Source organism: Labrus bergylta, chromosome 5 (genome assembly GCF_963930695.1).
Source record: "Labrus bergylta chromosome 5, fLabBer1.1, whole genome shotgun sequence".
NCBI classification, from domain to species: Eukaryota; Metazoa; Chordata; class Actinopteri; order Labriformes; family Labridae; genus Labrus; species Labrus bergylta.
The window spans coordinates 10,684,304-10,698,543 of record NC_089199.1 but is presented as its reverse complement, the minus strand read 5'-3'; the positions used below and the strand labels follow the sequence as shown (position 1 = coordinate 10,698,543).

At 40.6% G+C, this 14,240-nt stretch overlaps 1 protein-coding gene across 1 annotated transcript in view; it reads right to left on the bottom strand.

Moving 5' to 3' along the window:
* Nucleotides 1–14,240, bottom strand: part of foxj3 (forkhead box J3) — a 78,227-nt gene that overhangs the window by 35,958 nt on the left and 28,029 nt on the right. Inside the window, exon 2 of the mRNA XM_020628996.3 lies at nucleotides 9,107–9,593. Within this exon, the coding sequence (XP_020484652.1) occupies nucleotides 9,107–9,427 (321 nt within the window). The 5' untranslated portion in view covers nucleotides 9,428–9,593. The remainder of the gene's footprint in view (nucleotides 1–9,106; nucleotides 9,594–14,240) is intronic.

Sequence of the window (14,240 nt, the reverse complement as noted above, 5' to 3'; positions counted from 1 at the left end):
CAACCAATCATTGAACCAATGCAGCCGGATGATCTGACAAGAGTAGGGCTGAGTAGATTAAAGGGATACTTCACCCGTTGAAACATGAATCTGTATTGACATTGGGTCATACATGTAGTAGAAATGTGAAATAAAGTTGGTGCCTTCTTAGCCGAGAAAAGGCAGAAAGTGTGTTTTTGGCTCATGTGGATGAAAGACACCAAATCCCAGAATGCACAGCACCGCAGGCCACTCCCACTAAGGGCCTTGATTTCAGAATCAGAATCAGAAATACTTTATTAATTTGAGAGGGAAATTCGATTGTTACAGTTTCTCCAAAATATACAATATAGCAGTAGAAATATAGTAATAAAAACATTTACAGTCATATTTACTTCAACACGAGGCCATTTCCTCTACAGATTCCGAGATTTCTTCCAGAGGGGACCTTGGAAATTCCTGGCAGAAAACAGACTCTATGTCCATAGGCAAACAGTGAGAGCACCAACACTACCAGTCCACCCCAGCTCGAGCCGGCCCGGGCTCCTCATCCTCACTGCCGACAGGCAGGCCTTATGTCTCGGCTGCTGAGCTGGCAGCGACGGCAATATAGCAATATAGCAGCGAGACGTTTGCTGCCGACAGGCCGGTTTTGTGTCACAGTGGCCGCGGCGGCCCCGACGGCCAGCGAAAAAGCTAAATTGGAGAAAACATATTTCTCACAGTATTGCTAACAATAAAGTCAGAGCACGCCCTGCAAAGAAAATAATCATAAAAAACATACATATTTAACAAAATAGATTATGCATCCAAGTAAGTAAGTTATTTTTAAATTGAGCTTGTTAGAACAATTACTTGAAGGGCACCAGTGGCCTAGTGGTTAGTTTGCGCGCCTAATGTACGGAGGCTGTAGTCCACTAAGCGGACGGCCTGAGATAAAATCAGACCTTTGGCTCCTTTATCTCCTGTCATTCCCCGCTCTCTCTGTCCCTGATTTACGGCTCTATCCACTGTCCTGTCTATCTAATTAAAGCATAATTACAGCATAAAAAGCCCTGATTGACTGTTTTGGATTTAAATCTTAACCTTTACAACACAAAAAGCCTCAAAAAGATGAAAGGGAGCTGATGGAATATGATGGAGTTAAAATCTTTACAGTCTCAACAATACTGTGCTTATTGTACACAGCGTTACACAAAGAAGACAACCAACCAAGTAGAAAAACGAAGGAGGGCAGAGGGCACTCACTGGGGAAACTAAGTTAAAATACAGGGAGAGCAGAGACCTATTTTTGTCAGAATCTTTCTCGCCACAGAAGGATGACTAAAGAGTTTCTTAGCAGCCTCAGATAGTCTTCATCCTCCCCGTCCCCTCTGAAAAATCCAGCTAATGATTTTTCCAGTTATAAGTTGTTCTCAAATGTATTTCAAATTCCTTGCAGTTCATAACTTTAACTTTGGCACCAGGGTTGATTTTCTTGCCCAGCTGAGCTTCCGGCTTCAGTTCTGTGACAAAGAAAGAACGCTGAATACTGGAGGTGATGATCTCAGTCCCCACATAAAGGGAGAGCTCTGTAAAATAAAAAAATAAAAATAAAGATCCTGACCACATCCTCGGTTATTTCGAGAATCTTAAGGTTTTGACTAACGCCAGTGAGCTGAATTTTCAGTCTATAGCGCAGTCTTTATCATAGCCCCTTTGCAGCTAAGACAAGGGTCAGGTCTTAACTAACCAAGAGAAAAGATAGCTCCCCCCCCAAACCTGACTATGATGACAGAGATCCTGCAGCCTTTTTAGCCTCTCATATTTCTTCATAATTACAAACTGAAGGGCAGGCCTCAACAATACAACTGATTAACACTTTTTACAATGGCTTGGAGCTGTGACTAAGAACGTGTGCATGGATCAACAACCCATCATTGTCCACTGTGATCTGCAATCAAACGATTCTTAGAGAAGAAGAAAAAAACGTGGCGGCACAAGTGGTGTGTCCCCATCTGTGAGTCAGGTATGGACTTCATCACATCTCATTATCACGGAGGAGGAAGTTCGCTGAATCAATTGATGACCATGGTCATGAGGTTTTACAACTGGCTGCTGCATCGCACATCTCTCTGAGCAAAGAGAGCAGCTGGGAGGAAGCTGCTAAGGGTTAATGGCTGTTTAAGATGATAACAGAAGTCATATATATAGGGGATGAACTGTTAAGCAGTGGCTATGACTGTCAAAAGAAAGCTACAGTTTCAAGTAAAATTGAAGCCCACATCTCTACACAGGCCTGCAGGCCACAAGAGAAAGCGATAGAAGCCTAGGGCCTTTTATGTTCTGCACTGCAGTCAGCACTTCACTCGGCGGAGTGTGGGGACAGCAGCTCCTGCCAAAATGTATCCGTGCCAAGGCCTGCCAGCCTGCTCTCTCCACCCACTCTTAGGGCCAGAGCGTGAGCGGTGGGGCGCTAGTAGGCGGGCGCAAGGTGAGGCTGGTGGGCGGGTGGCCAGGCTGGAGCTTCCTGACACGGGAACCCGCCTCACAGCAGGATCAAACTGGCTGCCGAGTGAATCACTACCCCTCCCACCACCTGACAAAGTGAGTGTCGGGCTAGCACACAGCCACTTCTACTGTCTCTACAATTAAGAGGAATCCAGCTTCTTCTTTTTTTTTTTTTAAGTAGCAAACATCTACCTCACCACTGATCACACTACACCTCAGCCAAGGTTCATAAGACACTGGAGAAATGAATGACCTTTGTAAAAAGGATTATGTCAGGTTGGAGTTTGGGTTATAAAAGAAAAAGAGTAGTGCTCTAAATATGCATCAGTGCTGTTGAGAAATACAGTAACAGCAAAGTGCTTAAAATTTAAATTCTTGCTCCACTGTGTAATGATGATACAGGCTGAGAAAGTAGATGAAGGTATCAGAGAGCCTAGCACCGAAGCAATTTTACACTTTCAGATTTCAGGCCCTGCAAACCTAAGCTTGAGGTGGGAGATAGGGGCAGAAGACGCAAATTCCTCATACCTGACCAATCTTATTCAAATAAGCAACAGGAGCAGGGATTTTCTGAGCTGTGGCTAGTCACCAGTCAGAGGCAGGAACATTATCTCCAGAGTAAATAATGTCCTGGAGGACGAGTAGCTACCCAAATCGCTTCTTAAAAAATAGAAAACTGCTCCGGGCTGCTATTATTAAGCCTCAGATCCAATGGGAAGTTGAACCTTTGATCTGTTTAGGGTACCGTGTATTTGCATTTTATAATGAGATCAAAGCAAGGTCCAGGGCCCCTGTAGAAGGCAGCTCTGTGCCCCATCTCTGCACACCGGACGATTTACAGACCAAAGCTATATTTCCCTGTTAACAAGACCATGGAAGAGCTATGGGCCTGAGTGAAAAAGCAGAGGGAGAAGAGATGTTTGTTAGGCAATCAACAGCAACCTACATTCTCTCGCAGCTAATTTTCTCTCCTGTACACAGGTGTGGACCAGATAAAAAAATAAAATCATGCCAGTAGCAACAATCTCCTCAACAGTTAAAGTTCAAGAGCAAACATTTCAAGCATTTTTCAACTGGTTGAGAATTGCTCCAGATTTTCTTTGGCATTCTTCACCTGGAAGAAATGCAGAGGGGAATTTACACACTTTGCCTGAAGTGAGCCCACAAGGAGCCGGGAGAAGGTTTGAGACGAGCAAGGAGGTCAACATTTGAGAGAGTATGTGGAGTCTCTATTCAATACCTTTGCTGACATGAAAAAAAGAAAGAAAATGTACCAGAAAATAAATCTCTCACACTGTCACTCCGTCTTTGGCAGAACTGCAATAAAAAGAGACTCATCCGAGGTGAATCTGGAAAAAGGACTGCAAACAGTCAATGTAGATTAATTAGAAGTCTTTTTTCTTAAATTAGTCCATCCTCTACAAAGGTGTTACTGTAGCAACCGCTGACATCTTAGAGATTTTTTTGACATATAATTAAGCAGTCATTTGAATATGTCATTTTCAATTTCACAAGTTGAAATGACACATTCTCACCAAACTGCACTGACTTGTAAGTCTTGTAATAATACAAATAATACCGACACAGTTATCATTTTTACACAGGCTTTCCAATATTCTATGATCCAATTAAGCTTTAAAACACCAAGCAATACTCACCAACAGAGCAACACATGAACTAACTTACATGAAATCCAAAACCTTTATGGTTTGTTCAGCCTGCTAGCTAGTCTCTTCAATCCAAGTGCCCATGCATGTTGTATGTAGGTAGAGGTTGACTGGGGGAATACCCTCCTCTGCAGCTGTCTGCGTATAGAAGCTATGCCTTTGCAAATCATTCATGCAGCAAGTTCCCCACAAACAGTTGAAGCAAAAGTGAGAACGCGCTGATTCGTCATTCTTGACACGCAAGTACACATACAATAAGAGATGGAGAAGAATTGAGAAGTCATGACAACAGCCTATTCTAGTCTCTGAATTACTAATTACACCAATCAACCACATCTTTAACTCCTTTCTTTGAGAATAAATGCATAAAGCTCTGAGTATCCAACGTGTCTAACGATGAGGTATAAGTAAGTCTCATCTCAACTGGTCATCAAATAAAGATTGAGAATCAACTGGGCAAACTGGGAGTTACCTGGGATGACTTTCAAATAAGCACAGAGTATGATCTATGACAAATAAGAGACTTAGTTTCTCAGCATTTTCAATACTATTCTATACAATGCGTTTTAAAACAATGCTATCTCTATTATATTAATAATCAATAGTATCAAAAGTTCCAATGCTTTTAATAAAATACTGATCTTCTGTTATAATCTAATCAAAAAATGCCAGGACCAGAAGGTAGAGAGTACTGTCTAAATTGCATACATTGGCAACATTACAAATGTATTCATGCAGAAATATGCCAGCAAAGTTTGGTAATTAAAAATAAAAAACTACCCAACATTAGGACAAGGACTTTTATATTTGCTGTTGTGGAAAGGATTTTATATAATTAGATTTTTTTCTACTATCATGTCAAAGTTTAGAATTCTGGTTTCTTGACATCCCTATAAAAAGTATGTATAGAAACATTATACAGCATTATGCAAAAAAAAAAAAGCAAGCAAAGCTCAATACTGATCTTGGAAATATGTGTATAGGAGTGTTGCTATAAGAAATAACAGAAAGGAATCTGTCTCTCTTGCCATCCAACGAACAGAAGGACACAGAAGCTACAGTATACAAGCTGAGTCGCACAAAAGACTGCTTAGACAAACCTGCACAGTATGAATACCTCATAGAGCTGGAGAGGTTTAAAAAATATAAAATAAAAAGCACCGTCTAATGGCTTGCTCATGGATGCCAAACACACATTCTGCACTCTTGAAGGCAGCGTTCACATTTTTTTTGACCTTGATGAATTATCTGTTTTTATTGACAGCACTTATTGATATTTCTTAAAAGCGCAGGCTAATGGAGTTCTATTGAGATGACTAAATGAGTTGCTGGTGCCCAGATTAGCCTGGCCTCCTCTCGCCGGCACAGCTTGCATTATCATACAGAGCAGACGCATGCGTGCTCTGAGTCCCAAATTCCTGCAACTGACATCTCCAGGGGAACAGAGGAGCGATGACTACATCCGACCTACATTCACCCCACCCAGGCAAGCTCTCTTCCAACTAATTACACACACAAACATGCATACTCAGCCACACTATAGATGGATTTACAGCATATTAATACTCACAGTAGAGGGAAATCTTTACTACTTCATGCATTTTACAGAATAATACAATTTCAGTGAGGTGTAGGTCATGCTACTTTACATTTCCAAAGACACATCTCTGAAAAACTCTCACGACTGAACATGCTCCTGGTGACCTCCTGAAGATTGGGAGAGAGACGTTTCCCAGGCGCTTGCACAGGCTTAGATGGAAATATCATTTGTGTGATGGGTTGTGAAAATGCTCCAAGCACAAAAACATTAAGAACAAACCTAAGGCTACTGGAACTCGTTCAAATACCCCGGGCATGGAAACAGCACTCTTGGAATCCTATCACATGTCTTATGCAATGAACAGATTGTATACTTATATACACATTGTCTCAGGTGTTTGGATTCTCAGTATTAAAAAAAACTGTGACAGGGAAAACACCCTGTTAACAAGAACTGAGAAAGGATCGTGACGCAGGCTCTAGCCTATGAGCACATCTTCAAACCACTTTTTTTTTTAGTGTTTCCTGTGCTGTACAGCATCCTGGTTAGAGTGATGTGGTTCTTCACACTTTTAAATGTGAGGGGTATTTCTACAGTTGCAGCCCACATTCAGGCCAGAATCTGTAGATCTGTGCAATCGTCACTAAACCAGAAACTGCTTGAAGAGCGTCAGTCTCCTCCAACGCTGACTGAATCAGTAACTTATACTGATACATAAGACATCATCTCAGTAATGTCAAATCTACATTATGTTTCACACTTAAAAAAAAAAATTCATCCACCCCGGCATGTAATGTTTTCATGTTTGTTTTTTTCTATAGTAAAAAAAAAAGAAGAAATATTTTGAACACAAACACAATAAATCTCTTCTAATTTAATATTTGGTCAAAGCCTGTTGGTCCACTTAATCTGATGGGCCTCATCAAACGTTATTAGTGGATAAACATATTTTAAAAAATGCATTATAACTCTGGACTGACTCGCTGAGTGGATTATTTAAGTGACTTTTTAAGACACCAACCTTTAAATTAAATTCACACCATTTTTAAACAAAAACATGTCTTCGGTAACCTTGTACCTATATTTCATTAATTGTCAACTGTACTTTTATGATGCCACCTTAGTTCATGCTTTACACACAAAAACATGTTTAATGTGACCTTCAAGTTCAACTTCAGTTTTGTTTTTAATGGCGCAATAATGTGAATTTAAAGAAAACTTCTTGTATGATGTACTACTGCTTGAAAGTCAAATATAGGAAATCTGCCTTAGTCAATTCATCCAAAAGAGGAATAAACCCACTACTGGTTAGCTATCAATAATATTGTAGACAAACAGTAGATCAGCTGCATTTTCAAAACAGCTCCTCACAATTTGGATTTCATAAAGTTTCCAAATCGTTTTATAACATCTATTTCTAACTTTGAGGTATTTAATACAAGGTTTTATTGCATAACAATGGCATAAAGGATTACTTTACAAAGATCAGCAGCTGATTGACCTTCACGATTAAGCTGCATTTGACAACAAAAGGACCAAAAGCTTGGCACACATTAGGGAAGCTTATAAGTGGATTAATATCATGTAGTTATTTCTGCCGGTCTACAGTGGGAATGTGACTTAGCAGGTAGGGAAAAGCCTTAACACTGCCAGCATTACAAGTGTAACTCCCACTGAGGCCACCCTAGCTTAAATGTATAAAAAGTGTTTGCATTCAAATGTTCCAAAAGAAGGTGTCAACTAAATGTAATGTCTTATCGACAGATATTTTAGTTGGTCGAACTCCATGACACACCATAATATCAGAGCTAAAGTCTGTGTAATATTTCAACAAGTTTAAGCCACCTACATTTGCTTTTAATAAAAGCTACAATCTTAACAAAAACGATATAGGAACACATTCTAAATGGATACAGGCAGTCAAGTATGTGCTACATACTCTGCAACCGGATCTGGTAACCTTCATAACGCAGTAACAAAGGAGAATGAAAAACACTGCTGCAACCTTGAACCAATGTCTGGAGAGAATTGCTTGTCTGCATTAAATGGTTAAATTCAATGGTAAAGATGGAAGGCTGTATAGAAAATATAGAGGTGACCTCCCTACTGAATGAGAATGACTGTTACTGAATATAGGAATGCATGCAGACTGACTGACAGCACATATGCTGTTATGTTACTGACAGTTAAATAAGGAATGTTGAAGGTAAAAGAGAAAACATGGGTTGCAGAATAAAACAATTAATCTCCTCACAAAAGGCATTGCCACTTACTCTGAAAATCATTCATTTACAGTAACACATGCCTTCTCATCTCTTCTTCACATGCACACGAGAACACACACACCTCCATCCACCCGGTCCCAACGCCAGATCTTGTCGCCCCAGGAAATGGGCTTCATACATCTTGTCTGACTGCAATAAAGCAGTGCCTAAGATTCTATTTCCAATAAACGTTGACTGATTGGAAAACTCATTCTAATATCAATTTCCATCTGGGCCCTTTAAAAGGCAATCAGCATAGCTTCATCTCGGTATATCATGGGCTCCTTGAGATGATGACACAGCAGCACTGGCTCTCTCCTTCTGCATAATGGCCTTCTCCTATCAAGGCATCTGCAATGAATAATACCACCCATGAATAGGCTATTTAGTCTGTGTTCGCACAGATAGGGGCCACTTCTCTGAATATTAATCCAGGGTTTTACACTTCATATGGTTCTCTCAGGGCTGCACCATTTTTCACTCACTGGAGTAAGGCACTTAGTGTGATTTGGCACACTCATAGTTTCTCTAAGCTTCCACAGAAGTGACGAGGGTGATTACCAATGGCTTCTAACTCAATTTGAGCCACCCAACATACACAAAAACACTGATTCATTTTGAAGACTATGTAACTCTTTTTTTTTTTTTTTTTTTTTTTACAAATGCTGTCGATAGTTTATAAAAGAGAGAATGCTCTGCAAGAATTTATATGAACAAAAAACTGATAAAAGTTACTGTATATTGCGTTGCAGAAACCCAAAGATCTAAGAGAAGAAGACTTACTATTAACAGAAAGCATCAATTTCATCATCATGGTGTTCATTTTTTATGTTGTCTAAAAATGAGAGATGCCCCATTACTGTCACCGTCACCAATACAAATAATGATGTGTATTACACCAGTGCATCAGTATCTTCCTCTAATATGCATTCATCTGAGACTATGATTTATTAACCTACCCTCAGTGCTAGCAGATAATGTAATGTAACACAAAGCTTGCAAAATGTCAGAAATCAGTGTTTTCTACTGATAGTTTTTTTTTTTAAATCATGCTAGTTACAGAGGGATACTCAGTATCAGCTGATACTACAGTCTTTGGTCTGGAAATCAGTGTTGGTATTGGAACATCGCCATATAAAAAAAGGCAGAAGGTCTTTTTTACCCACCTTCCAGCCGCTGCCCGCCTCCCTGTAGTAGGGAAAGTTATCACAGATCCACTGGTAGATCTCGCTCAAAGTCATCTTCTTCTTTGGGGAGCTGTTGATAGCAAACGTGATAAGGCTGGCGTAGCTGTATGGAGGCTTGCCGTCCTTGTGCTGCTGCACCTCCTCCTGGTCCAGCGTGGTGTTAGCATCCAGTAGGGCACTCTTCTTGCCCATGCCTGGCCCATGGGCATTCTGGGCATCTGCCTTGCGGATGGCCGCCTGCATGGTCAGCTGAGGAAGCCAGTCCATGGAGGTGAGGCTGCTCTCCAGCTCCGACGTCATGGTGACGGCAGGCTGGGCAGGAAGGGGGTGGGGAAAAGGTGGAGGCGGTGTTGGGTGCTCTGCACCGGAAGGAGAGTGGACCAGGTGCGGAATAACAAGCGGGGCAGATGACAGGTTGAGTTTGAAGTCTCGCTTAGCTCAAGACATCCGCTTCTGTAGGTCGACTCTGGAGAAACAGGAAACAGAAATGCTTTTATTAGTTAATTGCTCTTTGCTACATGGAGCAACTAAACATTTGAGATAAAATATTATGCATATCAGCAGTACAGCAGAGAATTAAAAGAAATTGAAGCGAAGAAGCAGCTCTAAACAGTTTGCCCTACATCAAAAACCAAGTGTCTCTGTAAAGTATGCATATATATTTCGCTGTGCAGGAGATCAATCCCACCACTTTCTCCACCACTTGCTGCTCTCAAAGCTGACTCATAGCTGGGACTCCATCTGCACACAGAGGGAGTAAATGCCAGGCAATTGTTTTCACAACTGCCAGCCAAATGGGGGAATGGCTCAGGAGGAATTCCGACTCTCTTGAGGGTAGTAAACCCCCTCTCCTTTCTTCTTTGCCTGCCAGCTTTCCTGCCTCCTCCCCTTCCTCCCCCCAAATGGAGCCTCTGCCGTAAACAAGCCAGCCAGTGTCGTTTTGCAAAACGTCCACGGCTGCTCTGTGAGAGTCGGCCATGCTACCCAGAGTGCCGCCCACAACAGCCTGCCTCTCTCTGTCCCTCTCAGCACACTGTCCTCCTGGTCTTAAAATAGAGGGGCAAAGTAGAAAGGCATAAAGTTACACACGTAGGTGAACTCAGGCATTTGTAGAGAAGAAAAAAAACTGAGCAGGATGACATTGCAATCTGGCGGAGAGGAAAAAAAGGGGAACACTCAAGAGAAAGAGAAATCCATACAAGTTGTGGTATTTTTCTCTTTAATAAGAATGGTGAATATAATGATTTAATAAGACGAGTGTGTACTTTTGTGTTTGTGTGTGTTTGAGCATGTGTGGCTTTGAGCGTGCACTGAAATTGTCAGGCAGGTCTTGAAAGTCCTCAATGTCTCAAATACAGTGTCGTTTAAAAAGGTTGATATATGGAATCTTTCTCAATTGTCTTTTACATATGAACCAGTTGCTTTTTATCTGTGGTTCAAACTTGTATTTTACCTCAACAAAATAGATCAAAAATGTAATATCTTCCTTACTTCTTAGTGATTAAAAAAAGAAGGTTGTTTCAGAATAAAAATAAAAAATATTTATAGAAGTTTGCTGTCAGTACAAGATGCAGCAGGAAAAGTAATGAAATCCTAAATTGGGCGATCTCCTTTGGCGCCAGTCGGCCATAAGCAGTTTGTGGTTGTCTCTTTCAATTGATCTCACACAGCAGGGGCTAGCTGGTGCCCAGCTGCCAATTCAATATCTGCTATCAGTGTAGACAGGCAGAGACAGATGATGAAGGCAAATTTTCATACATCCAGACATAATACACAAAATTGGATAAACCAAATTGAGTCCGGGGAGATCATTAATGTGCATTGGTTTTAAATAATTCTTTATAATCACTTAGAAATTAAAGATATATTGTTTTGTTTAAAGTACTGTTGGATACTAAGTGATACCGAACATCAAACATCCTTTGGTTATCAAAAGATTTTCTCTTTAGGCTTAAAAGGGTTGCTCTGATGGAGAACAGCATCTGTGTTATTAACCTTTAATTCATGCCAGGAATAACATTTTTACAAAAAGGTAACACTAAAAGTCTGAATCTACTTCAACATCTCCTACAGCAGATACCAATGTCTTGTTAATTTGTACATTTCAAACCTTCATATTTTTACCAAAGTGTTGACTATTAATCAACTTAGGGCTAAACCCAAAGCTGTGGGAAGGGCAATAGCAACAACATTAAAGCAGCATTTATAGCCATATAGCAAACTAGTAAGCTCAAAGGTGGACAACATCAAAGAAAGGCTATGCTGTAGGGTGATGTGTGTTTTTATGATGTGAAAACTTGTCATCTTTGAAATCTTTTTAAAATGACAGAAAACAAGCTGCCCACAACTGGTTCTAGCTCAACAAGACAAAAAAACAACAAATGATTTACAGCCACATTTCAAGCTTTTGATACTTAATGATGGGTTTCAGTTAGTGTTTCACTTTAGTCTGTTTGCCTGTAAAAAGAGAATGTTGAATGTGTTTTTTATTCTTCCTTTATTAAAATTTGCACCATGTTTGTTCACAGGTTGGAGTTCTTGATGAAAAGGCTTTGATGTAACACTGCAGTCATGAGCAGACTAAAAGATGAGTCCACTTGCTGTCTGAATACTGACAGGTGAGTCAGCCTACTGTTAGAGAACCGTTCCTCATCACCGAAAAGACAAACGAGTACATTTCTCCACCCTGTAATTGAAATAAAGGTGACTCACAAGCTGCTAATGACAGTCATTTTCCCCTTTAAAATGTGACCTATTTGAAAATAAATCTACATATTAACTTAGAGGGCCTAAACACTTTATTAGTGTACACCCTTTTAATTCCTGCTCCATGCTTATCAGGCATAGATTTTTAGCAAATGTCACACCTTCAAAACAACGTCAACCTGTGCAATTTCCACTGTGAAATGTTTTAGACTGTAGATCCGACCTTAGATGAATTCATTACTTATCATGTTTCATATCCAGCCAAAACACTTTTGATACACGTTTAAGTTTATCATGGAATATACAAACATTTATTTGAACCTTTACAGCAACAAATGCATAAAGATGTGATTACAAGTAGGAATTGCAGGGTTACTCATGTTACAATACGATACAATACAATCATATATTGTATTGTATTCTGCAGTAATTGATATATTTCAGGACAATCATATAAGGGATGCAGTACTCGATTAATAGAGTATTCTATGGAATAATTAAAAAAAGGGATATTCCTTGCTAAGCTATTTTTTTTCATAGAGACAAGTCTCTTAATAATTGAACAACTAATTTTGAAAATCAATATGCTTTTCTTGCTTTCTGTTCACCTAATGAAGGATTCTTATTTTAACTTATAAATAGGCTTAAATAAATGTCATACTGTTAGTTAATTAGATTGGCTAATGTACATTTATTTATTATGTTGAAGGGATGCCCGACATATGCCAACCCTTCTCACTGAAATCTAAATAAAATAGCACGAGCAGCAATGTAATTAGTAGATATAATTAGTTGTGATAGTAAGGGTGAATAAATGATTATCCTTTTTGTGTATGCACACAGACTTCATGCCACCCCTGCATAAGTCAAGGCCCTGGTTGGGCCACCCTAGTCAAAAATGTCTGGATTCTGCCCTGCTTGTTAAACTAATGCGCTTGCAAGAACATTATGATACTTTAGCCAGCAGCAGGACAGAGGGTTATGTTAATGCAACAGAGGAGGCAATAAGGGAAGGACATGGACTCAACTTTCACCCTAAGAAAAATCAGACAACTTTCTGAGAATCACAATCTCTCCTTCATCGATCTCAGCCACGATGACCGACACTGCTTCTGCTAGAGAGTAACTGTTTGGTAACTGTAACTGTCAATTAACATATGTATTAAAAGTTGACGGGTGAAAAATAGCTTTCTCTGTGTTGTACATTTTTCAGAGAATTATCTTTGAAAGAAGCCAATAGAATATGGTAAGAGAAGTTGTAACAGGTAAGAGGCTCAGCTTAATTCAGATCCTGGCGCCGGGTCTGATACAAACCATAAAGGATTTGTGTCAGTCAGTGTGCTTGTGCCAAAGACAGAATCTGAACCTGGGTATAGGAACACACAAGCCGAGCATAGGCATTGCTCAGGACATTGAAAAGCATTAAAGACGCTGCTGCAATAGAAACAATTGAACAAAAAATGTGTATTGCATGCCTTTCTTTGGGACAGGTGGGAGGTTGCATTGGGTTGTCAGCTGTACAGATATAAGCATCCGTGCGAAACACAGTGCACTGTAAACTAATTCAAAGCCTTGAGGAAAACTATTTGCCTTATCTCTATATCTCAATGATTTGTAGTACTGATGTTAATGTTTCTATTCTTTCTGAGCCCCCACGCTCAGCATGAATAAGGGCTGAAGCTGGCAGCAGAGATGAACAAACAGGCAGAGCCTTCTGGTGACGGCTGGAGGTGAGCTGACAGAGACAGAGGTTGATGAAAGGAGCTCCGCCTGCTACACGGAGATGTATGCCATTTGACCCTTTACGCTAATGATCCAGCTGCTACATAATCTGTCGGGCCATGTCGGTGTCTTAATTAGAGAACCTTTGGCTGTGGCAGGAATGATGAAGCACGACACAAGCAGGCAGTAAGGCGGCCCTCCTGCTGCCTTCATTACCCTTCCGGGGCTGTGGGACAGTCAGAGCGGGGACAAGCCCCAGCGTGCTGCTGTGTCAGGGAGCACTGTCTGACTCTGAGTATGTTCATCAATGGGTCTGGGGGTAGGAGGAAGAGGAGCCTGGAAAGAGTAGAAGAAGAGTTATCAGGGGCTTTGGAGCTGTGGGGGAGGGTGTGAAGGGCATCATGACGCTGGCATCTGGCCTGGCAGAGAGCAGGAAAATGCAATAGAGTCTGCATTGAAGAAGTCAGAGAGTTGAGGCACTATGATTACAAGCCCCGGGGAACCAAACTGCATCCACACAAACCGAGCCGCTTTGATCTGTCACAAGGAAAATAGGGTCTGTCACTGTCACAGCAGCAAAAAAGAAAACTTCTTTCTCTCTCTCTCTCAGCTTTAATTTGTTTTTAGCACTGAGAGTTTTTTCAAAAGCTCAGAGGGAGAAATGGACGGTCAAATTCATTCTCTA